At 40.0% G+C, this 27,788-nt stretch overlaps 1 protein-coding gene across 4 annotated transcripts; it reads left to right on the forward strand.

Annotated features, from left to right (window-relative positions):
- Positions 1–1,934: 1,934 nt before the first annotated feature.
- On the forward strand, positions 1,935–19,399 carry C9orf72 (C9orf72-SMCR8 complex subunit). 4 transcript variants are annotated; one of them, XM_055699210.1, is made up of 11 exons: positions 1,935–2,115; positions 3,625–4,110; positions 7,153–7,212; positions 8,167–8,262; positions 8,926–8,990; positions 11,104–11,176; positions 14,493–14,609; positions 15,313–15,548; positions 16,058–16,115; positions 16,643–16,752; positions 16,835–19,399. In XM_055699210.1, exons 2-11 carry the CDS (start codon positions 3,667–3,669, stop codon positions 17,019–17,021), a joined length of 1,446 nt encoding a protein of 481 aa, XP_055555185.1. In that variant the 5' UTR covers positions 1,935–2,115; positions 3,625–3,666; the 3' UTR covers positions 17,022–19,399. The 4 variants fall into 4 exon arrangements, with proteins under 4 accessions (XP_055555185.1, XP_055555184.1, XP_055555186.1 ...); XM_055699209.1 differs by lacking the exon at positions 1,935–2,115 and adding an exon at positions 2,122–2,342; XM_005441416.4 differs by lacking the exon at positions 1,935–2,115 and adding an exon at positions 3,277–3,402.
- Positions 19,400–27,788: the final 8,389 nt, after the last annotated feature.

Genomic DNA, 27,788 nt, shown 5'->3' on the forward strand with positions numbered 1-27,788 from the left:
CTGATTTCTGTATCACCAAAAGTGTTTCTGCTTCTTGCAACTTCAATCAAACTTTGGCATTTGCTTTCACCTTGTATTAGTTTTGCAGCCAGCTGATCTCCCTAGAAAACATTCATTTTATTACTGTGAAATTAGCTTTCTTCAAGATCATTCTCCAGTGGTGTAAACTTGCATTGCCCTGAGCATGCACAGCCTCGGTGCACTGGACTAGCTAGGTAACACCTTGTGTTTCTATGGCCTTTCCCCACCAGGCTGAGCGGCTGAATTCCACTATATTTTGTTTCATCCTTTTCCCTTTTTGCCTATGTACTCCCTTATGTTAAAGCACGACATCAGTCATGCTGATGACTCAGAATGCCATACTAAAAACATAAATAAATAAAACTGAAATGTGTTTTTGCTTGAGTTCAGTCTCAGTTCACTTTCATCTTCTCTGTGTTCCACACACCCTAATTAATTTCTTTGAAGATGTGCAGCATTAGGCTTCATAGCCAGATGTATTCTTTGTCAGGGGAGAAAAATTTGCTTACACTGCAGCCTGCCTCCACGTCTCTGATGCATCTACAAAAGACACCTGCAGAAATACTGTTAGCCTCTTCCAGTCGTATGCAATGGGATTGTTACTCTCTCCTCTGCCTGAAGAAAGTATGAAAAACTGAAGGGGGAGGGCAGGGGAAGTCAGGCTACAACAGGCAGAAATTTTGCTGTACCAATATTACCACTGCAGCAATTACAAAGACTTATCTATTACTTCAAGAGAAAAGAAAAGGATTTGTGATTCATGCTAGTAATTCTTTGCATGTAACATGGTGATTTGCTTTTAAACATAGAATTCTCAAAGCAGTTTGTAATGAGAAAATTGATGCAGCTATATCAAGTGTCTTATGCCAGTCTAGATGACAATTCAGTGACAAAATACACCCTACTTCCCCATCCCTGAAGCCCATTTCTCCCACACCATTGCTTATCTAATATCACTGTACTTTTCTTACCATGCAGCTTAGCGTCTACAACTACACAAACAGCAGTTTACATTCACTTCTCTTCACAGTTCATATGCAAACTAAACACACAAAAACCTGCTTTTTCTAAATTGCATAATTCCTATTTAGACAAGAGATTTAGAGAAATTCCAGAGTTTGATGCCAGATGTTTGAATTCAGAACATTTAAGTATCAACAACTTTTTTTAAAAAGTTTAATTCCATTGTTCCTCTTGAGCGCTTGCATATTTGTTACATAAATTTTGTGTAGTCATTTACTTTTATTGGAGCTCTGCTTCTTAGAAGCTAAAACTACAATCCAATACACAGACATAAATCATTTTATGTTCAGTGTTTGTTTTTAAAATCATTAATAAAAGTAATCTAAAAGGCAAATTTTAGCTGACTGAGGACAACGTTCTTTGGTGTGAAGCTATTCACTGCCTAATACTAAAGGCATTTTGACAAGGGCAATTTTTGTGGTAAAACTGGGAGGGTATGACTCAAAAAAAAGGAAGAAAGAAAAAAAAAGCTCATTTCAGGTCTGTTGTGCTGTGTTAAGTCAACCCGTATGGGCCTGTTCAAGCTGCTTGAGACTGGGTACGGCAGGGGTGAGGGAGCCTGCAGGAATACAGCTGTGTCACTACATCACAGAAGTCTTTTTCCTTTGGAGGCTGTAAATAAAAAAATGCCTCTTAGATGTAAATGACTATGGTGGTGTTCATCCAGCCTGGATTGAGGCAGTAATAGGCGTAAAGGTACTTACCATACACCTGTAAAACTAAACGAAGCTCAAGCAAGAGCATCTTCACTGTTTTGCATACAGTATGTTTGGATACTAACCTAATTCTGTCATCATTAACTTCCTATTTTAGACTCAAACGCGCCTCCATAAACGACGCCCCTGGCACAGCGCCGTTTCCCCATCTGCCCGCAGCCGGGGCTTCTGCCCTCGGCTTTCGTGCCAGCCCCGGGGCGCTCTGCGGCCGGTCACCCCCGAGCGGCCTGCCCCGGCTGCGCCGCGCTCCCCAGGGCACACCAGCCGGCTCTGCCGGCAGAGCCGCGGCACCCAGCCGCCTCCGTGCAGGCCGCGACGCCGCCGCCGCCGCCATTTTTCCGCCGCCGCCCGTGAGGTAACACCGCCTCCCCGCTGCCATCTGGCTCCCCAGCCTTTCCCCGCCGCCCCGTCAGGCACCCCGGGCAGCCCGGCTCACCGCCCGCCGAGCTCCCCGGGCGGTGCCCGCCGCCGGTGCCGCCCGCCGCCGCTGACGGGGGGCGAGGGCCAGCGCCGCGCATGCGGAGTGGCGCTGCTGAGGGCCGCCGCCGGGCGGGCAGGCGGGCAGCGGCGGCCGGCGCGCAGGTAAGGCGGGAGCGGGGCCGGGGGGGGCGGTTACTGCGCTTTCCGCCGCGGGGGTAGTCGTTGTCGCCCGCTCCTGTCTGCGGCGGGAGTGCGTTGGGCCTCCTCTCGGCTCGCCTTCCCGGGGGATGAGTCCTTTCCGAAGTTCAGACCGGCCCTGCAGGGTGCGAAACGGGCCGACCCAGGCGGGGGGCGCGGGGGTGTAGCCTCTTGGCCGTCGTCGTGTGCCGGTGTGCTGTGGCGGGAGGAGCCGACAGCCCGGCAGCGTGAGGAGGCACGGGTGACCGGCGCTGTCTTTCGGCTTCCCTGAGAAACGTGAAGTGACATTCAGAGCCTCAGACGGCCTTGGCTCGCCCGCTGCCGCCCGAGCTGGGCACCGGCGGGCGGGGGCGGCCCACTCGCTGCTCGGTCGGGCCTGAGGAGCGGCCGGAGGCGGAGGCGCTGTACGCTCCTGCGGTGGTGTAACGAACCTGGGTGGTTTTACTGGGGACATTCGCGGGGCGGGGAGGGGGGAGAAAAAGTAGAGATGCATGAAACGAAACTGCCAGAGGTCTGGCGAGTTGCAGCTGTGTCCATAAGACGGGTGTTACAGCTCCTGCGGTACTGGGGAGGTGTCCTCTGTTACCGTGCGGTGTGCTGCCGGCAAGGAGAGGCGCGCTCAGTTCTGGTCATGTGGGGGTTCGTGAATTTAAATGCATTTTAGCGTTTATAGTTCTCCATCCTGGGTTGAGTTAGTTCGGGAAACTTTTTTTATTTGATGTGTTCCTGTGGCGCCTGCATAACTTTTAGGGAAGATGGAACTTCCTGTTGTCTTCTGAGCCCGCCCCATCAAAATGGAGAAGCTGTAGAGTTGTTGGAAACTTCTAGGGAAAATGTTTGACTATTTGTGTCTACACAGTATGAAGAATTTTCCATCAATACATTCTGTAAAGTGCTGAGCGTTTGTCTTGTACCGCAACACCGTGCATGTAAAAGGTGTCACCGTGATGTACAAGGTGTATCTATCATATGTCAGCTGTCTTTATAGAAGTTGAATGTTGGACAGGCTCATCATACTTATACGGTGAGTAAAGGGTATTTGAGGTCTGACTAACATTTTAAAGCATACTACTTCGTTATATGGAAGGTATGCATATATGCTTCCTTCTTGAATGAAGTCTACAATTAAATATGAGGTGTAGGAGTCAGCGTGTTTCTTGAAGTCTTATATGGAAGCAAAAGGAATATGAGATAATTGAGTGCAGCTCTAATTTTGGGTTTTTTTGTATGAAACCTTTTTTTTTAGGTAACGTAAGCATTTCAGTTTTACACAAGAGAGGAAGCAGGCATGTCAGCTCTTTGTCCACCACCATCTCCTGCAGTTGCTAAAACAGAGATCTCCTTGAATGGCGAGTCACCTTTATTAGCTGCCACTTTTGCTTACTGGGACAATATCCTTGGCCCCCGCGTGCGGCATATCTGGGCCCCAAAGACAGAACAGGTACTTCTCAGCGATGGGGAAATAACTTTTCTTGCTAACCACACCCTGAATGGAGAAATACTTCGGAATGCAGAAAGTGGTGCAATAGATGTGAAGTTCTTCGTCTTGGCAGAAAAACGGGTAATCATTGTGTCATTAATCTTTGATGGAAACTGGAATGGAGACAGAAGCACATATGGACTGTCAATTATACTTCCACAAAGTGAACTTGGCTTCTACCTGCCACTTCACAGGGTGTGCGTGGATAGGTTAACACATATTATAAGGAAAGGAAGAATATGGATGCATAAGGTAGGTTTATTGTTCATTACTAAAAACAGTAGTCCAAGTTGTCTTGAGCAAAAACAAGAATTAAGATTCTGTCACAGACAGTCCAGACACAAAAAACTCAGAGGAGGCTGACCACTCTACAAGTATACAATTTTGGAGGTTAAAATTTATCAGTACATCAGCAAATTCAAGGCTGGAGTTTTTATCTGGCTGGAGTAACATGGATTATCCTAGTAATACTATATAACCTGTACAGGGCTATCTAGGTGAAATAGGTATCCTGTACAGTTTTTTCCTTTGTCTGAATTTGATACAAATTGTTGCTTTTAACTTTGTTAATTCATGTATTTAAACTATGTAGAATTGTAAATTTACTGCATTGCTAATCATTGTTTTCACTTGAAATCCAGGAAAGTGAGCTGATGCAATTAATGTTGTCATTGTTGTTACAATTTTTATTTTTCAAAAAAAAGGGTGTCAGTGAACAGTTTGGCACGTGTTAAATTGAGTAAAACTAATTGGAGAACCATGAAAATACATCTGCTTCAGTACAAATATTTCTACTTTCGAAATTCAAAAAGGAAAATTCTGAAAAATTGCAATTCTTACCTTTGGGTACATTATGAGTATTCCCTTACTAAGTGAAAATTGTTATGTATTTTCGTTTAAAATTAATAACATACTACTAATAAAAAACAAAATCTGTCATCCTCATGGAGTGCAAGTTGTCTTAGAGCAGTAGATCACATATCAGCTTTGAAGTGTATGGCAATGTATGTTTGTCTGATAAAGTTTTTGTTCCTCTTCTGTTTTGAGACCTGTAGTCAGCATACTTAAACTTCCTTTTTGAATACTCTTATCTGAACTAATTAAGATTCCAGAAATAATGCTGGTGTTAATTTTTGTGGTGATGTTTCCTTTTTGCAACGGGATTAAACTCCATTGATTTTTGCTGTATTGCCTGATGATGGCTGGCATTGTTTTCCACCACATTGGCTCTTGATAGTTCTGGCATTTCTTTTTCAGAGAAAGGATAGATAAAGTTCATTGGCAATATAGTAGAAACACAAATATTTATTTCCTAATCAAGTCTTCTAAAAGCTTGTTGGATGTTTGTGATTTTGACATAAGTGAATACTATCTCATGTTCTTGATTACATTGCCTATCTGTCATTTAGTGTCCTCTCTACTGACACTTAATGTGAGTGGTCAAATAACAATTGTCCATCATTCTTAACTATAGTATGTCTTCGCTTTTTCTGGACCTTGATCCATATCAGTATATTTCCACAGTAGAAATAGCCTTCAAGTGGCATTGAGAATGAGAAAAAAATGTTTTCTACTAGTTTCCTCAGAAATTAGTACTTAAGTTCTTCATTCTTTTTCAGATGTTCTTGAAGGAGAAGTCAGCTGGGTTAGCTGAGGCAATGATACATTGTGAAACAGACACTTATTGTCTCTGTTTGTTTGTTTGTTTGTTTGTTTGAGGAGTATCAAAGATCCCTGCATTTATCTGCAGTTATGCAGCCATACCCAGAAGAGAGAAAACTGCTTTCAAAATGTAGGTTAAAATTGAGGCATGAGTTGTGGAATGATAGTACTGAACTAAAACAGGCCCACTTTGTAGTTTGCATTTTGAGACAGTTCAGCAACTGTGACTACAACGGAACAAAAAATGTTGAAGTCATATCCAAAAGGAACTGTATCTGTTCTGAAATTTCTAATAGTTATGGTTATCAGCTCTCATGAGTTCTGTGTATAGCTGGACAACAGTTTCAGTTTAGAAGAGAAGAAACCTTCTGAACTCAAGGACAAGGAGAAACATGGAAGAGTGTTCAGACTGGCAAAATCAGACAAGCAACTCCAAGCAAGTCATCTATATGGGATTAGAAACCCATTTTATCTAATTCAGTTCTGTGTTCCAGATGTTTGTCTAATAGTTTTGAGCAGTTATATTTCTAAAAAGTGGCTTACACCGTCTATGCAACCTTATCTTCATGAAGACTACTTTTAAAGCAAGGGATTGTCATTGTCAAGAATGTCTTACTTCACTGACACTGAACTCAGGGATGGAGGTGCCTCGAGGAAGTCTGCCTTGTTCCAGTATTGGTTTTTGCAGTTGCTTCTTGTAGATGGTTAGACAAGTTTTATTACTGCTTTAGGGCAAGTTACTTTAGCTTGTTCCCAGTTCCTCTGCTCAATAAAAGTCATGTAAACTCTTCTCCCACTTGAAGTTGATCAACTTTGAGTAGTTCAGTCACAGGAAAATAATGAGTAACAAATAAAAATGCAAAAACCTGTCAGCATCTAGCAAAAGATGTCATTAGTTCTCACAGCATCTTCCATTTTTTGCGTATTGTATTGATTTTTCCAGTGATTAATGCCAAATTCTCATTGTGAACGCTAACTTCATTCCACTGTAAGTTGCATTTTGAATGCAGTTTGCTATTCAGCTGCTGAATCTTGTTTTAAGAACTTTGTCCAGTCTGTTGTACATTGTGTTTTGTGTATTTTGAGGTTTCATGTTTTCTGTACTTGGTTATAAAACAATTTTTTGAAGACTTGTCAATGTCTCAGTGTGTGGGGGGAAAAAAAAAAAAAGCTGTTTTTCCTACCCTCCCCAAACAAATAATCTTTCTCATTCTGGATATCTCAGGTTTTTTCTTGCTGCCTCAGGAGCCATCAGTCTGTACCTTACCCATTTGAAAATAAAAATCCGTACATAAAGTGGAATTCTGCACCAAAATGTGATCATTTGGCATTTTCTTGATCTCTGAGGAGGCAACTTAATGTTTTGTCATTGTCATCACACCCTCCCTTTCCTACTACTCCCAAGCATGTGAGAGGTTTGATGGGGGACAGAGTGGGGAGCGTTGATCTGTTTAAAATGGCATCACTTCCCTCTAATGTCAACTCTTTAAAAGAAACAAAAGACTTGGACATCGAAATTTGAATCTAAGAAGCGTGACTCCACAGGGAAGAAACTGTACCATTTGACTTTTGTGTGCATACATATGTAAACAAATACCAGAACGTTCATATTTAACTGCTTCTCTTGCTCAGGAGAGGCAAGAACATTTCCAGAAGATTGTCTTGGAAGGCACAGAGAGAATGGAAGATCAGGTAAGGGCTGTCTGGCTGATACATAAGGCACACCATCATAAAACTGTTTGACTGCATCTGGTGACTGTAGACGTTGGTGCTGCTGCTTATTTTTGGGATCCAGGAAGATACTTTGGACTGACTGATGACATGCCATGCACAGGAGGCAAAGTTTCTGAAGATAGGATGATGGAAGCCTTGAGCAACTTGAAGGAAAATATATTCATCACTTTATGGGTAAAGTGGAAATCTATGAGGAATATTACCTTTCAGAAAAGGAAAGTCATTGACTTGAACTTGAAGCTCTGTAAAGGTAGTAGCTTCCATAGATTCACACTCACTTCCTAACAAGGACAGGTTTTCATTAGGTCTTGTAAAACTTAACTTTTTCGGGTTAAAGAGACATACAGATCTGTCATGTTGGAATGTGGTTGGAGACCTATTGGATAAAACTGTGAAAAGATTTTGATTTCTGAAAATGTAAATATGAAATTGTGGCTTCAGTTTTGTGTCGTAGATAAATCAGATAAGTAATTTTGTATGTTAGTAACTAATGTGACTGGTTTTGGTTTCCTGTCATTGTTAATCCATCGGACTTGGATCTAAAATGCAGTAAATGCACATAATGTGGTATGATCAGATTATCTCACTCCAGATGCTTCTTGTCTAGGCCAAACCACTAATCATGAAAACTAGCGTAGGACTCTGGAAAGACCTTTTAGACCTGATGTTGAGAAGCACAACATGTATTTCCTGTTCATAATTATTGATGAGCAAAGCCCAGGAGGTCTGTGCATCAATATCTGATCACACCACGCTTCCAAACAAAAGGCACTTAAAAGATGTTCTGCATCTTGTAACGTGCAAGTTCACGTTGGTAGTAACTTCTGATAGTAATGTTGTAAGTCCATGTTAGTATTAAATTCTGATACCACACAATGTGCTTGTACTTCAAGCATTTTGTTTATTGTGCAGGGCCGGAGCATTATTCCAATGCTGACAGGAGAAGTCATTCCTGTAATGGAACTTCTTTCATCTATGAAATCACACAGTGTTCCAGAAGAAATAGATGTAAGTCCTTGTGTTCTTTGCATTCTGAATAAAAAGGTGGCTTTGGTGTTCTGGTTTGGTATCTCTTTGGCAGACAAAACCCCACAGTTGTCATAAATTCTTGCACACTTCAGTTGTTTCACATCAGGTTTTCCTAAGTTGTGTAGGGAATGGTTTTATATAACTGTTTCAGTTCAGTAAATGTAGCAGTACTAGCAGAGTTTTCCATGGTCAGCACTTGGCAAAACTAACTGCATAGGATGATACAGTTTTTAGAGTGAAGTGTAAAGGCTGTTTGATGCAAAACAAAATGAATAGAGAAGTAAATAGTTTTAACATTGATACCAGTTTCAGTGTGGTTTAGTGTTCTCATGGAAGAAGTAGAAGTGATCTCACATGCCCTAATTTAAAATATTCTGAGCAATGTTACAGAAAAAATCCACTGGGAGGAATCTGACTTGTGGGTGGTGAAGAACTTTTAATAATCAAGTGACTTTCTCATTTTCAAAATGCATTGATGGAAGTCAGAAGGTCTTTTTAAAGTTGTGCTTTTTCAGGCAGTCTTACAAGTTAGCTTGAATAGTTCCCCAACAGTTTCCACCTATCATTAAAAACAGAAATCAGTTAATTGGAAGGTGTTGCAGATCCTTGTCTAACTTTTGTTTATATTTACTTGCATTTCAGATAAGTGACACAGTGCTAAATGATGATGACATTGGGGATAGCTGCCATGAAGGCTTTCTCCTCAAGTATGAATTTCAATTTTGCTTTCTGCTGTAGTGAAATGGTTTAAATTTGTGTATGCATATGTATATATACACGTATGTGGATGTGAACATGTATTAGATTAATTTTATTTATAGGAGGGGGGAGGTTGACATGTATTTGGCTTTTTGAGATTTTTGTCTATAAAATGCTGTAGAAGTTGCTGTCATTTTAGAAGAATGGCACTGGGCTAATAGCTGCATCTCTGTAGACTACATTATTACAGAGTTATCTTGATAGTAGAATTCCTGTCCAGTAGAATTTTTCTTTGATACTTAATGTTTAATTTTATAAGGATATAAGTTAGAGTCTTACATTTTTGTGAAATACCAAAAAAAACCCGGGTTGTGTTTACTGCATAAACTATGAATAAGAATTAATGGTATGGCATATAGAACACTTACGAAATTGTGTATTTCTCTCCCCGCTCCCCCCCCTGTTTTTAATGAGTAAGTGGAAGCAGTTGCACATGAGAGCAACTTGGTCTTTTCCTGTGGGAAAGCATGTATTACAGATTTTAATTGATTCTGTTAACTTTTCAGAGCATCCCTAGTGAAACTGCATTCATTTATCTAGTGTTTAGTGCTATCTATTTGTACAGTGTCACATATGCTTTCAGTACTACAGAAATTCATGTATTAAATTAACTGATTATTCACAATAAGGTAGTATTTAGTTCCATAGAGAATTTAGGATATAATGAAGTGAAAAACATGGAATAGATTGTTGTAAACAGCTAGAGCGGTTGATCCTACAATGGTGAGCTATTCTTTTACCAGTTGCAGATTTATTGGGCAGGTAGTAGACTGTAGAGTGTTGGTTATCTCTTCTTGCTACTTCTCCCTGGAAATTTTGTCCTGTAAAGAAAAGAATAACTTGGCCATTCATGTGAAGGGTCCAAATATCTGTCTTTTATCTTATCTGCAAAACTTAGCAGCTTCTCTAGGTTCAGATTTCAGGTCTTAAATATAGTGTTACATGGATTTATACATGTCATTGAATAAAAATTGGATGAAACTGCATATCAACAATACCAGCCTCTAAAATAAGCAGTCATGCTTTCTCAGTAACTTCTCAACGAAGCTGAATACCTATTTCTGCCCCAAAGGAAGAGTTCTTAAGTATTCAGATGGCCTTAAATTTTACTCTTAGAATATACTTGGTAAGATAAATAGTAGCAGGTCCACTGTAAAGTCCATCTGCAAGATTTCAGAGTATGAGTGTAGCTATTACAGTCCTTATCAATTAGAGGTGTTTATTAGAACAGGTTAATCACATGCAATGCATCCTTCAGAAGGTAGCATATATGTGTACTTTCGTATATTCACAGATATTGGAGAAAAACTTTTAATGATATCTAGAATTTCTAAGATATCTAGACTTTCTGAAGCTCTCAGCCAGGTGTTGGTTTAAGAAAGTGCAGGGGGAAAGGGAGGATGAGGATAAGAAACCTCAACAGAGGTTTCCTAAGGACAGGTTAAGAGTTGGCAAAGTTAGTCCAGGTGTATTTACTGCAGGCTCCAAACTTAATCTAAGCTAAATTAGATCTGTGCTGCTGGCAGCTCACAAGGCAAGATGACTCAACTTCCAGCATGTCTGTATGTATGCTCACACTCAAGCTTGTGATTTGCTCTTGCCCATGCAGTTACCAGGAGTAGAACAGTTTAGCCGCTGTCTCCCAAAACTGGGTTCTGATCCACAGTTTCAGAATGTTGAGACAACAATGGACAACCATAGATCTTCTGCCAAGATGCTTTCAAATCCTTCATTATTAGTATGTCTTCTGTTACTTTGATTACTTTATACAGATTCTACATACAGTTAGGTCATAGCAGCGGACACTTTTGTTTGCACCGTAACTGGTATTTGGAGGTTCTGAGTGACAGTCTTTTTGTTCATCAAATTGAAAATACATATACTATTGAACTTTTGGATTTAAGCAGTAACCTACACAGCTGTGTGAGGTCCTGTGAGTATGGGCCTATAGGTATGAGCCTATATTTATAGTAGGAGCACTTCATTCTTCTTGTGAAGATGACAATTGGTTTATTTGAAAAGTCTGATTAAATGTATTAACCTGTTTGTTTTTATTTGCAGTGCGATTAGTTCACACCTGCAAACCTGTGGTTGTTCTGTAGTTGTAGGAAGCAGTGCAGAAAAAGTTAATAAGGTAATGCACTTTCTAATAAAACCAACATAAATGCTGATTATTAGGAGTGTTAGTGTGTTATTTGGAACAAGGTTTATCTATAAACATACCTGAGATTGAAGAAAGAAGGAATACTGTTTTCTGAGTATCTTATTTCAGCTGATTGGTCTAGCAGTTGACAATTCTGCCTGAATATTGCTTTATCAGTTGTATTCTGGCAACTTTAAGAAAACCAATGCATTTAATTTAATTGATACTGTGTATAAATGAGTAGTAAATCAGTCTGAGCTTTTAAAATCAGGTTTGTTAGCTAAAATGTACAAATTGGAGAGGTCTGAACTGGCTCGCCCTGTTCAGCTATGTCAATGGGCATTGTCTGCATACTCTTTAAGAAATTAGTATCTGCACAATTACTCTGGGGAATGAATGTACTTGGCGTCACAAACTGCTTGTGTTTCGTGGAACTTTGAAACTGTTGGGTCTGAAGTCACACACATATGTTGAATCAGGCAAGCTTACTAGAACTTTAAACCATTCCAGCAATTCCAGAATTTTATATTTTTTTTGTAGCCATCTTTGTGTTGACTTCATCTTCAGTCTGTTTAAAACGTAATTGGTAAATACGTGTACAGTTTAACTGGTAGATTTAAAATTTGATTTGACTCAGCTTTCCTGAAGAACCAAAGAGACAAAGTACAGATGTAAACTCCTAAAAACAAGTCATGTAACAACAAAACACTCAATGTCTCATACTCACTGGAGCACATCAGTAGGGAAGATGTTCAGGAGCTTTCGGGTCTAAAAACAATAATCAGCATTAGCTGTACCTCTTAACAGGGAAGAGTATATACATCATTATGATCTATTTGGGAGGAAAAAAGGTTGCTTTTGGAAGCTGTCATTTCAGAACAAGAAAATAATTACAATTTCATGGTAGACTTTTTCTTCCTATGCTGTTACTATTTTTAACTTCTCGTAAGCTTGTTATGAAATACTTAATTTGACCCAATATGAAACTCTCACCTGCACTTCTTATCCTCTTATATTTTGGTGTAAATGGAGAGTTTCTTGATGCTTATTTTAAGCTTACCCAGTATATGAAGGAAAAATCAGATGAGGATGTTTTCCTTATTCAGATTTCTCCAAGTGCCTTTTTGTATAAAGCTTTCAGATTATATCAGAGTGCTAGTTTCAGATAAATCGAAAGCAATTCCTGAAGAGATACACTTGTATTTACTGTCCATTGAAATATTTCTTAAAGCAATTTCTTTTTAGCATAGTGCAATATATCAGCGTTTTGTTCAGACACGTTTCCCTTTGATTTGCATTTAATTAGGGTGTTACTCTATCCCTTCTAGTAAAAACAATGAAGTTAATTTCCACTTAGGATATTCAGAGACAAATAATGAAGAAAATGTTTTCTTTGTGAGAAAATATATTCCACTAAATCAAATGCGTCTCTACATTCATGGCTGAGTCCTTTAATAAACCTCTTTGATTTTGAGTATCCCTGCAACTGGGAATGAAAAAAAGGGTTTCATAAAAGTGTGCAGTCCTAGAGCCTTTAGATATTGGGCACCACTGCACTTAATGAGAATACCAATACTACTGTGCGGGTAAGGTTCTGTGTAGTTATGTAGCGCTGTAAGTTTTCAATTTATATTGGGGCCTCTGGGCCATGCAATAACGATGGTCCCATGTCCTGAGACCATGACAAAGGTCCTACAGGGGTATGTGTGGAGAAGCAGTATATTAAGATAACTTAATTTTCTGATAGGGAATGTTTTTGTATATTGGGCTTTTCTGTCTGATTATATTTTTAATTGTGATGTATTAATTATTGAGCTCTGGTTTTAATTTGTGAGACTAAAACCTTCCTTTGTAGAGAAATTAGTTCTCAAAGTTGATGCCCTTTTTGATATATGTATACATGTATCTGTGTGATAGCTTCAGTGTGAAATACAAACTTAAGAGCAGAGGGCCTGCTGAATATATTATATATTGATTGTAGACTATACATATTATATATTTCGTATTTTATAGTGTGTAGGGCTCCTTGCTGCAGTGAAATATAATAGTCTTCTTTTTTAAATTTCAAGGCACCTTTAGTAAGGTGTGTTTTGAAATAAGTAGTTTGTGACGTGTTATAAAAACTGGGGGGAGGAGGCTTTCGTGTGTATTGGCAGTGGTGATGAAGCACCTCTGATCAAATGAACAATGAATGCTGAGACTCAAATTCGCAGCAAAGGGGAACCAGAGAAAAGAAAATTCTTAGTTCTTAGCTGAAATCAGCTAACCACAGTTAATATGTATTGTTTCAGGGATGTAAGATTTGCATAAGATTAAGTTAGCATAATAGAGGAAATGTTAAAGGCTTAAATGGTCATAAAAAGCTTAACCTTTATAGTTCATAAAATAATTAATTAAAAGGCTTTATGGTGTAAATGGTTATAAGTACGCAAAATAATGCATCGATAAGCTAGACGCTAAGTCTAGAGGAATATGAGTCTCAAAATACATCCAGGGTAAATTTCATAAATTCTGCACGGGTTCTTATCAGGAGTGTGCTCTTTGTGTCACAGTGCAATGGTTCTGAAGTAATTGCTTTCTTTATGGCATACTTTAGCTTTCCTTAAATTAAAAAAATACACCTATTGCATCTTGCTGAACTGGCAGAAAGCATTAGTCAGAAACTAGGTTGTCATGGCTTTGGTTACTGCATAAACACGTTGTGCAAGGATGGAGCCTTCTCAAAGACCTTACAGGCACAGATACAGCACCACAGGTTAAGGCTGAGAGATTAGCAGAATGGAATACGTGTTTGTATTTGGAGATGATTACTTGTAGCTGTTGCAGCACAGGGGTTTGAAAATGCTTTTAGTGGAGAGTTTGAGGAAATTACTGAGGAAATAAGCATGGATGCCTATTTAGGAAATTATGCCTGATTGGAGACAATAGCTGCAGTTTCAATATGGGCTGAATAAAATAAGAGGCTTAAAAGGCTGGGAAAGCAATCACAGTAACTCTTGTAATAGGAAGCAGTAGCAGAGGGTGAAAGTGATTCGTTCTAGATAGTTGGCTAAAAACAAACTTTATCAAAAATTACTGGATTTTTTCTTCATTTGACAGGAAGTTGGAGTAATATGGCTTGCAGTTCAATAATTTAATCATGTCACAGCTCTGTGACCTTGGTAAAGTTTTGGCTTCTCTAATAAGTATGATGAACATTTTTGTACATCATTTGAAATGCCTAATATATTATAGTCAGAAATTGCATATGAAGATCAGTTCATTCCTTACATTTTCATATTTTTCAAAACCATTCTGTTTAATGCAGATTGTGAGAACATTGTGTCTGTTTCTTACGCCGTCAGAGCGGAAGTGTTCCAGACTCTGTAGAAATGAGTCTTCTTTCAAATATGAGTCAGGCCTTTTTGTTCAAGGCTTACTCAAAGTAAGTATGTTAGGAAAGTTCTATTCTTCTGTAGTTTAAGAACATCCTTCATTGTATGTGACATACACATGCATACACACATTCATTTTCAATGAAATATGTCTCTTCGCTTGATTTCTTTCTGGCACAGTAGGTTTCTTTGTAACTATTTGCATGTTAAAATTCCAAGCCAGTCTTTTCTCTGACACATCTATTTCTTTAGGATTGTCCAGAATTGTTCCTGTGCTTTGAGGTACAATAATACTTTTTTGCCTGCTTGGGAGTAGAATCCCAAAAGACGTTAAGTTTTTGTGTTGTACGAAAACAACAAAAAAAGAATGGTCCATCAGTCCTACAGTTTCCAAGTATTTTGAAAGGGTTGTAGCAAGGGGTGAAGATGAATAGAAAAATAATGCTTCTTGGTCTAGCGAGCAGTCTAAATTTACCAGATATATATAATACTGTAATGTTAATGGGCTCATGAACCTGATGATGCAATACTGCAATACACAGGTTACCTCAGTACCTGTTTTCACTGTTGTATTGAGGGAATCATCTGCGATGAAGGACTTTTTACTGGGCTACAGCCACCAGTTCTCTCAAGCAAAACATGTTTAAACAAATGGGATCTAAAATTTAGGCATGATGCTTTCATATTGTTTTGTTCCAATATAGCTTTTTGAAAAAAACTAACTAGAGGAATTTTTTTTTTTCACTAAAACAGGATGCAACAGGAAGCTTTGTGTTGCCCTTCCGTCAAGTAATGTATGCCCCATATCCTACTACACATATAGATGTAGATGTCAATACAGTGAAGCAGATGCCCCCTTGCCACGAACACATCTATAACCAACGTCGATATATGAGATCCGAGCTGACAGCATTTTGGAGAGCTAATTCAGATGAAGAGATGTCTCAAGATCATATTATCCACACAGATGAGAGTTTCACACCTGATTTGTATGTACTCCTGTCACATCTCTCAAAGTTACTTGATTCGAGACAAGAGAGTAAAGTAGTACAAAGTCTGCTTTCTGGTAAAATACATGACGTTTTTTTGCTTTTAAGAAGGTCCTTCAGCTCTGGTAGTTGCTTATGTTTTGGAGGAATTTACCAGTGCCATCAGTAGTTTTGTTGCATTAAATATTACTGAAGCGCATTTTCAGTAATGCTTCTGACCATGTTATGTTAATTTTGTTTCCTGTTTTAATTAGGGGTATAACAGAGCTAAGTGTATTTGACAGGGTCCAATAGCTTTCCTGGGTGTAGTTCATTTCATCTGAAAGTTTTGTTTTAAAATTATAAATTAGCTTTAAAAATAGCAGGATTATAATGCACTCAAGTTTTTTAATTCCCTTTTAATTTCTGCCAGATTGTAAACAGTAATGCCATTGCTGTTCAGAACTGCTGGACAGTTAGCGTCCCTTTATGGCATTACCTCACATGCTGGTTTGCTTTCTTTTCTGTAGAAATGTCTTTCAAGATATCCTGCATCGAGATACATTAGTAAAAGCCTTCCTGGATCAGGTAATCTTTGTTTTTTTCAGAAAGAACAAGAGCTAAAATTCAGTACTTTGAGCCCTAGTAACAGATAATTTAACATGAATAGATAATTTGTTGGCTTGATAGCTCTTTTTCATACCAGTGCTATGCTTGCATAACCAGAGAGAAAAATAATTATTTGTAGTATTAGTATAATACTGAAACTCTTTCTTACATGTGAAAAAGCAATGCACGTTTTCTATTGCTGCATAACAATGTCTTCAGTTACAGTACTGAGAAAGCTACCTGGTTGAGTTTAATTTCAGGTAATTTTAAAAAGTAAAATAATACTTCATCCTAACAGAACTGTAAAACAGCCTAATTTATGGCATGTGAGCAGCAAGAAAACTAAGAACGTTGAGTATATATCTAAAAATCTGTGGTTAATGTGCCCGCTTTTTTATAGTTAAGGCTATGTTATTTGTATATGCTATTTTTGTTTATATTCTGCATTCTTATAATCATTCTTGAATTTCCATGTCTACTTAATTTTCTGTTACAATTTTTAACAGATTTTCCATCTGAAGCCTGGTTTGTCTCTAAGAAGTACTTTCCTTGCACAATTTCTGCTAGTCCTTCACAGAAAAGCCTTAACTTTAATAAAATACATAGAGGATGACACGTAAGTACACAGATAGTAGAAAGCAGGCTCTGAGAAACTTTCCCTGCTCTATTTTACAGCACCGTTTTTTATTTCCTTGCAGGCAAAAAGGAAAAAAACCTTTCAGGTCCCTTCGTAGCTTAAAGATGGATCTTGATTTAGCAGCAGAGGGCGATCTTAACATAGTAATGGCTTTGGCTGAGAAGATTAAACCGGGCCTGCATTCCTTTGTCTTTGGGAGACCGTTCTACACTAGCATACAAGAACGCGATATGCTCATGACGTTTTAAAGTTCTCCACTGCTAATGTGTAATATTGCAGTCTTGCATGGCATGAAAAGAAATCTGTCAGTGTGACCGCCACGCTTGTGACAATCATTGACTTGACTGGGGATGAAGCATTAGGAGCACAGTAGCACACTAACACTACAGTCTGCCCTGTTAGAGGAAATACCAGCTTTGCTAGACAGCAGGCGTGATTTTAATGAATGTCTTCTGTGTGCTTTTTTTAACAGTTAAAATAAATGTTACCAGAGGTTCCTTTGCCATGTGGGCTTAGTAGATAAATTTGAACATGTTTAGGTATAAAATAAAGGGAAGCATTTAATTTTTTTTTGCCCAGAGACTTCATTCAGATGTGTGCCTGTTTTCCTCTGTTCTGATGTGTCACTATTTTTAGTGTTTCCACAGAAAACAATACATATGTCCTTTCTGATCATGGGCGTTGTGGAATAGGGGCCTTCTGAGAGTTTCAAAGGAGGTTTTCAAGTATTGTTCTTTTGTATGTGGTACAAGTCTGAAATGTGTCTTCCCTTATCTCCATTTGTAACACTACTGGCTCCTTCATTTAGAGCATTTAAAGGCATTTGGGATTTTTAATATATTACAAAGTGCTTTTCTTGTGTGCAAACTGTTGACTATTAGCAGCTTAAATAGCAGCACTCTGCACGTGAGAACTGGGTCATTATTTAAGCAGCTTTGTGCATGTAAGTGCCAACCATGCCACTCCGTCACAGACTGTTGGGCCATCCTGCAGTGAAGTGTTCAGCGATCCAGTGTAGAGTTCTTTCAAAACACAGAACAGAAAACTTGTGTCATTCAGCAGCACTTGTCAGTCTTTCTATCCCTAAACTGCTGCTGTTTTTTCCATTGTCAGTTAGAATAAGGTTCAGATTAAAGTATTAGACCTTCCCAAAGAACACCAAGGTGATAGCCAAACTGTCATAAAACAGTAATTTATTTTTTTTTACATTGCCATTAATAAGAGTTAATTAATATGAGTTAATATGCCATTAATATGAGTTAATTAATTAATATTAATTCAGAGATGAGCACAACTGTGAACTAATGTTCATGGGATTTTACTAAGTGAATTCTTGTCAATAATCTTGCCAGTCGTCTTAGTTCATTTTTAGCACGTCTCCAGCTTCACTTGAAAATAAAACTACATTTTCTACTTTTGTGCCAGAACCCTTTTTTCTCAGTAGTATATAGAGCATTGTGGTGTCAGGTTAATCTGGACCCAATTTTTTCAATTTTGATGCATGATTGGTGCTTGTTACATTGAAATCAGTGTACATTTGTACTGCATGTTTTCTTAATTCTCTTTTTATAAAAACACAGGAATATATTTGTGCTGTTTTCGTGTAACGTCATTACTCAATATTAATTGTGAAGGAGCTGCACTTGTGATTGGAGAAGCCACAGTTGCTTTGCTTAAATAAGATTAAATTTGCTTAAATTAAATAAAACACTTTTTATTTTCATAATATTTAATAATAATAATAAATTATTTCAACATAACGTGTTATGGTGAACAGGTTTCTGTTTCCAAGGTAGCTTTTTAGTGTCTCTTTCATGCAAAGAGACATAAAAATTAACAAAATTGCTAACAAAAAAAAATTCACAACTTTTCCTGAAATGTCCAATGTTCAGATTTTTAAAAGGAGTACTGTTCTCTATATAGATGTTCAGAATCCCCTTACATTTTCTGAAAAACCAAAATTCACAAATATTTAGAGCTTCTGAAAGATGTGGAATTGAGCCCCAGCTGCACACCTTTCACACATTATTAGTGAATATAATCGACATTACCTGGTTGAATATGTAATTACAACTTGGTGAGTCTTTCAGGGCTCTTGCAATGAGCTCAGTGCTTCATCAAAGGAACATGTCAGAATGCTGGCATAAGTTACTTGTATTAAGATTCTGTCTGTCTTCCTACCATTATTATTTTCATCTGCATTTTTAATCGGTTGATCCATTAGACAAGAGTGTGATTGTGCTCAGTTTTTACTGTCATGTCTAAGTTTGTGATAAAAATGTAATGAACACTGCTGAAACTTCTAATGTAGCAGTTGTGTTGAAGTCTAAAGAGATGTAAACATGCTGCTGAAGTAATGACTTCAGCTTCATAGGCATTGGAAAGTTAACAATGACACTAGTAACAGTAAAGCTCTGTGTACTGAAGATGCTGTCACCTTTTTAAATTACTAAAAGCTGGAAACTTTCTCAAGTGCTACTTCTGTTACACAGCTGTCACAAATGCACTGTCACAAGTGCAGAATGTATAGTGAAGTAAATTATTAAATGCATCTGCATGTTGTGTTGTAAATCTTGCTCAGGAAACGAAATATTCTAATAAAATTAATGCACAATTTTTGACTTAATTGCTGCTGATTTTTTTATAGAACTTCCGTTCTGTATTAAAAAGTTTTGCTGAGATGATGAACCATAGTCTGTCGTTGATAGAAAGTAATCTGTTACATATTTCCATTTCTGTTAAGGACTTAGTCATTTCAAGCTGAGACCAGGGTGACTTGCCTATGCCTCCGATGTGCTGAAATAAGAATTTAGCCTCTACTTTAAAGAAGTTTTAATCCAATATGTGAGAATTTAGAAGTATTTTAAGGAGTTCACTTGTATCTAGCAGTCAGTAAATACCTTTCTTCAGGATTTCAGTGACTTGAAGTTGAAATAATAGCATAAGATTTTTTTTCTTCCAGCTGGATTTGAAAGGGGAGTGGTGTTTTGAGCATTTTTAGTAGCACATTTTCCCTGATCTTGATTCCTGCCCTTTGCATACTTAAAAAGGTAGCACAGAAAGACATCCACTGGAATGTCTTGTTAGGACCACAGAGGATATTCCCAGTCTAGGTGCCAGTTGCAATGTCAATTTTATTCGAGGGCAAAATGGGTATTTTGGTAATGTTCTTATCCCTGAGCCTCCAATATGATACACTGATACAGAGTGCCAGGACTTCTACCCTCCATTCTTTGCTGGGAAAAGGTGTTAGAAAGATTTCCCATTCTTAGGTCTGTGAAGAGGAAGGAAAGTGGTCCAGAATATGAGGGCTGTCTCATACAGGCATGTCTGCTGCCTCTGTTGTCTAATCAGGGCCTACATCGAATGTACTTAGTGTTCTCTTCAACAGTAGAGGCTAAGCTATATTCATTAGTATGCAGAGTAGCTTTTTGCAGATGAATAGAACCTGGCTGTGGTGTTTGCCTCTGTCCTGGCATAGAGCTGCCCTCTGTTACCTCCTGCTTTGGCAAAACACCAAGGAAACGCCGTGGCAGTATGTCCTTATTTACGAGGTTGTTCATGTGATACTTCAGTTAAAGGGAGTAGTTACCTCCTTCCTCAAAGCCATGCTGTTCACATGCACGTCTAGGGGTTTCAGACACACAAGACTTCAGTTGAAGTTCAGAAGTATGAAAAAGGAACACAGTCTGGACAATGTCCATTGAGTAAGTCTGACTTCAGTTCTAACTAAAATTATAGAGCTACCCTGCAAGAACTTTTAACCTCTGATTAGCATAGGGCAGCTTTTCAAAGCAAAAGAACAGTGGAAAGAGAAATTTCTACCTAAACGGCGTGGAATGGAATGGCATGGCAACTGGTAGTTGTTCCCTCCTTTTAGATGTTACTATCCTTATTGTCATGTATATGGTGGTGGTCCATGACAGCTGGAATAGGGCCAAAAGACTGGGGAACTGCAGGTTGACCAGTTTCACTCCTACCTAGGAAAATCATGGCATGTGTCCTCTTGGAGCCCATGTCTTGCCACAGAAGGGAGAAGGTGATGAGGAACTGCAAGCATGGCTTGACCAAGAGTGAAGTATGTTTCACCCACCTCATTGCTTTCTGTGAGAAAATGACTGGATTTGTGGACATAGGGAGAACTGGGGACATAATTTACACTGACTTCAGCAAGGCTTCCAGCACTCTTCCACAACATTCTTGCGGCCTCTCTGGATGTTAGGGTCTGGGTGGGTGCCTCACTTGGTGGGCAGGTCCCTGACTGGGTGGCTGGGCTCAGGTGGTGGTCACTGGGTTGTATCTGCCCAGAGGCTGGTGCCCTGCAGGGTCCCACAAAGCCTGTCCTGTTTGACGTCTCTATCCATGACCTGGGTAGGTGACCGAGTGCACCCTGTCAGGTTTGCAAGGGGTTGCCAAACCTGGGGCGCGGTGGAGTAGCTGATATGCACGAGGGCAGGGTGGCTGTCCAGAGGGACCTGGACTGGTGGGAGAAGAGGACAGGGCCCATGTGCACTTGGGGCAGGAGCAAAGGGCAGGCAGAGCCCTGGCAGCCACGCCAGTAAGACCAGGAGCAGCTCTGGGGAGGAGGCTCTGGAGAGCAGCAAGCTGGCAGGGCCAGAGAGGCTGGAGATGAAGGAAAACTTTTTTCCCCATGAGGGCATATGGGTAGCGAGGACAAGCCCAGGGAGGTGGTGCCGTCTCCCTCCTTGAGGGGTTACAGCCCCCATAGGATAGTGCCATGAGCAACCCGGTCTGAACCCATGGCTGAGCCTGCTCTCGGCAGTGGTCAGACTGGAGACCTGCCAAGGTCCTGCAGTGCTGCTATCTGGCAGGCAGCCTCTAGTTCCTGTTGCTTAGAACCAGGGAATCACTGAGGTGGGCAGTGGCCTCTGGAGGGTGGTGGTTCCAGCCCCCTGCTCAGTCCAGGCCAGCTTCCGCTGACGTTGCTCATGGCATCGTCTGGTCGGTTCTGAGTATCTCCAATGGCACAGGTAAAAGCAGGGGCTGAATTAACTCCACTGTGAGAGGACAGGTGTGTTAAAGCTTAAAGGTGGCCCTGCATTCTCCAAGTGAGAATATATATGAAACCCATATATATATATGAATCCCAGAGATAAAAGTTTAGGTGTTAGGAATATTTTCTTTACAGGGTCTAGCACACATGTTAGAATTAATGGCAGCATATCCTTTACTTGAAACTCGAGGGCTAATGAGGACTTCTTGTAGAAACATCTATCTGTAGCGAGGAGGCAAAGACTTTTGACAGAGAGGAATGTAGACATGTAAGCAAGGGTAATTAGGCAAAATCTCTTAAGGTATTTTTGGCTGAGTGTCAAAGTGAAAGCTTGATGCTGTGAAGCAATATCTCAAAGGCAAACATCTGAAGCTTCATCCCTAACCTGCGTCTAACAATAAGCCAAAACGTTTGAAAACATACAACAGCCAAAAGCTAATTTGTGAAACTTAAAGTTCAATGCCAGCTTCTAGTCCATTTAAAAAATTGTCTCATTATAGTACAACAGAGTGTCTTTTCCAGCTTCAGTTAAATATGACTAACAGTTGCCAGACTTTTGGTTTTCAGTAGAAGCAGCAACGTAAGAAATTATAGGTCAGGGAATACTGAAACAGTACTGCAGCCCATACATACAGTAATCCAATATTTCTGCCAAAATGTTCAGTACTGTAGCTGACCGATGAAGCTGCGTTCATCCACAGCGGTGCAAAGCAGTTTGTCCTTGCTGAGATTCCTGTTGGTCTCAGGCTGCCTCTTCACTGGAGATCAGTCCTGCACCGCTTTGTCTCCTGCTGACATTCCCTGCCCTGTCTCTGTGACAACAATATTTGGAAATAATTCCTAATATTCTAGATTCTGGAAGAAGCACCTTCTGGCATTTTAGGGGGGGGGTTTAGTAGCCAAGGGCAGCTGCACAGATAAACCGCGCAGAGCACAAAGGACCTGGACAATAAGTAATGACTAATTAACTTAATACCAGCTTTTGGCAGAGAACTGGGCACTTGCAGGCTGAGGAATGTTTTGGGTTCAGTCTGCTTCTTGCTTTGTTGCTGCCAAGGTCTGACATTTCTCCTTCGTGTTGGGAGACTCACGAAGCAGTTGATGCAAACTGATTAGCATGTTTGTTCATTAATGATCATACGAGAAGGAAATAGGTAGGACAGCAAAATTATCAGGGATTTAGACAATCAGATATACCAGCTTGTAATTAAACGACAATGCTGAGCATTAGGTTTGACTATGAAACTGTTAATTGTAGGTTTGAAGTCCAATGAAACATATAAACACATAATTGCAATCAAATTACAGTTCTGTTAGTGTGGAGGTGCAAATCAGTTTCCTTCCACACCAGATCTGAAGGACTCAGACCTGATGGCAGGTTGGCCAAGAATGGTCCCTCCTGCATCCCAGTGGCCTGAGGCACGCAGGTCAGCATCACTGCTGTCTGCAGGCATTCCTGCTCCTGCTGTTGAAGGATCCACCTTCCTTTTTTTTCTGCCTGATTAAATACCTTACTGCCTATTTTTCCTTATTTTAAGCTGACTTTTTTGCTACCTTGCATCTTCCTTCCCCCACAAAGCTCCTCTCAGCACCCCTGATTGTTTTTCCCCTTTTGTTCTCGTTTTGCTACATCACCCAAATTTGGTATTTCTGATACTGCCACTTAGGCAATATTGCGCACATGTGGCTTTACCAACAGTAAGGCTCAGCGTGAGTGGCTATGCACCCCAAAGTTTCCCTGCCGTTATTCACTTCAGCCTGGTTGGACTTGATTGATTCCTAGACATTATTATTCAGCCTCCATTCCCCTGCCTAGATCCTATTAAGCACAAGCAGGTTCTCTCTATAAGCACCAACTGTTTACATGCCAGGACAGCAGTAACTTGTTTTTCACACTTCTGCTCTGGGCTGTCACAGGTCCCCTGTAGGACCTTGGCTGCTGTGGGGCCACATGCCCCACCAGACCTCCAGTGTGCCAAGGCCAAGGGCGTTGTGAGCTCCGGAATGTGCAGAAAGCAAACTGAATGAAGCTGTGAGGCAACTTGCAGAGTCAGGACCTCCAGGATGGGGAAGGAGAGGCACAAGTCTCATTATAGGGTACAGAATCATGGGGTAGTGGCACAGCACCTCACAGAACAAGCTTGTGGTTATGGTTTGGGTATCCATGATGCAAGCATGTCTGGACAGCAGTGCTGTCATTGATGTTTGATTTCCTGTGACTCCATCAAATAAAGTTGTTATTTGATGCTCGTAGTTGCCATGGTGGCTCTGTAAAATGTAAACTGTAATTTAGATCCTTTCAGTGTCCCTCAAGTTCTCCACAGACAGGCAGCTATATTCCTGAATGTTTTTTTAGGATAGGCAACTATCCCACATGACTGTAGCATCTGACTGAGCTGTATTTACAGCTATCTGTATATCACATAGATATGAAATATATACCAATAAATGTATACTATGAAGATGTGACAAAAATATAATAAAGCATTCCAGTCACCTTTCTGATAATCCATGTAAGAAAATGCGAACATGGAAAAGATTCATAGCCAATCTGCTCCATTAACTTTCAGAATGTCTCTTTCCAAACTAATCACTCCGTTTTCATTCCCATCTTTGCACATTGCAATAGATTTCTTTGTCCATTTGTGAATGAACCTACCACTCTGTCACATGTGAAAAGAAATACCTGTTTCACTGGTTATGGATGTGGTGACAATGTGAAGTCTTTAATTAGTTCCAGAGACATGCCAGCTTGTAAATGTGCTTATAACAAAAAGAGTAGCCAAATCTATAGCTTTACACATTAGTGTCAGAGTGTTTCTAGTTTTTTAACTATTGAGTTGTGTTAATCAAGACTGTGTACACATAAAAAATTGTGCAGTGCTTAAGCAGATGGTTGTATTGGTGGAAGCTGCATTAAATGTTCTAGCATTTTATGTGGCTTTGTTATGCTTTCTTTGCTGGTAATTTTGAGAGTGCAAATTCACAAACTGGATACCAGAGGTGCCTTTGATTTTGCTAAAAACTTTTTTTAGTTCCCTAGTTTTTGTTAATTTCTGATGCATAATAATGACACATATTACAAAACCAGTCCATTGGGATAGATGCCAAAAGGTATATGTGTTGGATTAAGCAGGACCCTTCTACAAAGGATATTTGGAAGTGACAGCAATTTCGAAGCAAGCATTGGATAGCGAAGAGCTACCAGAGCGATGCTGAAGCCACAGGCTGCAATCAGAGGGAAACCTGACAGCAACAGTTTCAAAACAGAGCTTCAGCCCCTTTTCTGAAGGCTACAGGCTAGTCCCCATCTGTGCGAGGATATAGGTGGTCCTGGTGGTCTCAGCTGTGTGCTGAGCTTCCTACACCTGCTCTTGGTTCCAGACAAGACTATGAAATGAAATAAAAATAATAATAATAATAAAAAAAGATGCTGGAGCCTGGCACAGGGGAACAGAGATTAAGTTGTTTTGCAGGGGAGTGAAGAAAGAGTCCACAAGGCAACAGCTTGGTGCTCTGAGCCCCAGACCGCATGCAGCTTACCCAAGGGAGAGAAGCACAGTGGAACCCGGGTCATCTCCCACCAGCCCCTGTTATTCAAATTCTGCTTTTTACTCTATAGCTCAGTGAGGGACAGCAGAGCTTTCCTGTGGAGGCAGAAATGTCCCCATGGCCTTGCAACAGTTTAGATGGGGAAGAATTAAGTATTTTTCACTTGAGGCCATTTGTGTGAAAACCAAAGAGCCTGATTGTGCAGACTGGAAAACATTGTTGCTTTTAAACTCAAACAGGGCTATTTCTTTTCTGAAACACAAGCCAGTGTTACCCTGCTGTGCAATGAAAGATCAGTTCTCTGGGCTGTAAAAAGGAGCCTTTTAGATAACTTGGGTGCCAGAGGTCACAAAGCCATCCTCTGCCCTGCTCAGCACACAGAGACCTCCTGTCTATCTGTGGGCAGCTGCTGGAAACAGCTTTGCTGCAGCCTTTTAGCCTGTGACCAAACAAATCGAGAAGAAGTCAGTGGGATTTCAAATGCTATGCATTTGCAAAGAGAATTCACAGATACTCTGAGGAAGAAGCTGGGGAGAACAGAGCAATGACACAGCAAAAGCAAACTGTGTGGTTATGGCTGTGCTGAAAAGGCAGCATTTACTCCAGTGCAAACAAAGGTTTTGGGTGGAAGGAAGATGACTTGGATTGGTAAGGCATTAAATTCTTCCCAAGTGGGAAAGTAAAAAAAAAAAAATAAATAAATTATCCATGGAGGTCAGGGACACTGAGCCAAAGCCTATTGGAAGAGGAGGACAAGGAAAGAAAGGATGCTGGGGAGGGCAGAGCAGTGGGAGACCACCAGTAGTGTGCTGGGGGGTCAGGAGGTGCAAAGGGAGGCTAAGAATGTAAAAGCTGTGTGTGATAACCACAGGACTAAGATGAAAACCAGTGGGTGCATCCATGGGACACAGAACAGCCTTAGTGGGCGTGTGATTATTCAAACACATGCCTCTTGTTTTATTGCATCATGTTAGCACTTGGTGAAATGCTGTGGGAGTGCTTTCACAGAGCAAAACAATTGGTGCTGACCCGAAGTCTACACTGTACGTGCTTCAGCAGTTTAACTTCAGACAAGCTGAAGTCTCATCCCATAGCCTGACTGCTCACTAGCTGCTGGAGTGCCTGTTCCCATTCAGTTTAATGGAATGCAATGCATTTTATGCAATCCATTACATTAGCCAAACCACCGTGAGGAAAGATGGACGATCAGATCAGGTGAATGATTTTGGGAGAGGATTCCTGGTGTGAACTGAAACACTGCTGCAGATGTACCCTCTGACCAGGAAGCTGATCACAAGTGATGGGTGCAAGTGTGTAAATGAAACTAAAAGGGAAGAAGGACAACAGAAAGGAGAAAATGGGAAAAGGAAATTGTTAATTATCCAGAAAGCTCTGAAAGGAGAAAAGAATACCAATAGGCCTTTATATTCAAAGGTAGCATGGCACGGGGCAAAACTTAAATTGAGATCTGTGCTTCTAGCTAGAAAAATGGTCTGTTTTTATTATAAATGCATTTGATTTTTTAGCATTAAAAAAAATAATAATCTGAAGGGCAAACCCCAAATAGATACAGGTACTAGAATGGCCGTATTTACATGCCTCTAGTTTTTTCTGCACAGCTAGTTTGGAGTACTGTATTTTTCTATTTAGTGGTAGAAGATTATTGAAATGTGTTTATCCAATTCCTTCTTCCCTTCTCCTCCCTCTCAGCTAATCACTGAATGCAGACAACATTTTTGTTTCTAGCAGAAAATTAATGCAGCAGGGATCGAGTAAAGCAGGCAGAAATATGCCTCAGCATATGTGCTTTATTATGAGAAGAATTTAAAAAATTATTGTAATATTCCTAAATGCTTGTAAATATGGCTTGATCAGAAGCTATTCAAGTGGACTAAAAACATCATCCATGGGACAAGCTCATGGAAAAACTTAGTATGTTTAAGTTTTTCACAATTTTTTAAAAACAGTCTACAGAAAGGAACTGATTACTCTGTTCCTTGCTGTAGGTTCCTATGTTTCCAATGCATCCTGATTTAATTCCACTTCCATGTAGTTTTACAGGGTTCCTCTCCAAGGGCTTTTTGTGCTGCAGCATCTCCAGTTCTCAGAAGTTTGGCTTCTCATTAGAAAACTTCTGCAGTACAGAAAAGCAAGCATCTTGGAGCCATCTCACACTTGCTTGTGGGCAGAATTGTGGAATGCTGCTGACTAGTCTCATGTCAAATCTTGCCAATGGCTGAAGAAAAATAAAACCCTTATTAAAACCAGCATTTTATTTTTTTTCCAACAAAAGCAAGACCCATCTGGTTCTTATATTGTTTGAGACCATGTCTATAAGGTTAAGCAGTGCAGACTTTGCTGATTTAGGGACAGACTTCAGAATCAGGATATTTTTAGTGTTGCGTGTTTGAGATCTGCTTGGCTTGGGGCAGGGGGGAGGCTGTAGGTG

Source organism: Falco cherrug, chromosome Z (assembly GCF_023634085.1).
Source record: "Falco cherrug isolate bFalChe1 chromosome Z, bFalChe1.pri, whole genome shotgun sequence".
NCBI lineage: Eukaryota > Metazoa > Chordata > Aves > Falconiformes > Falconidae > Falco > Falco cherrug.

Excerpts from the sequence above, each read along its gene's own strand:
- C9orf72 (XM_055699210.1), top strand. The coding sequence starts at position 3,667 with ATGTCAGCTCTTTGTCCACCACCATCTCCTGCAGTTGCTAAAACAGAG. Across the intron at positions 4,111-7,152 it reads GAAGAATATGGATGCATAAG|GAGAGGCAAGAACATTTCCA; the intron begins GTAGGTTTATTG and ends TCTCTTGCTCAG. Across the intron at positions 16,753-16,834 it reads AAATACATAGAGGATGACAC|GCAAAAAGGAAAAAAACCTT; the intron begins GTAAGTACACAG and ends ATTTCCTTGCAG.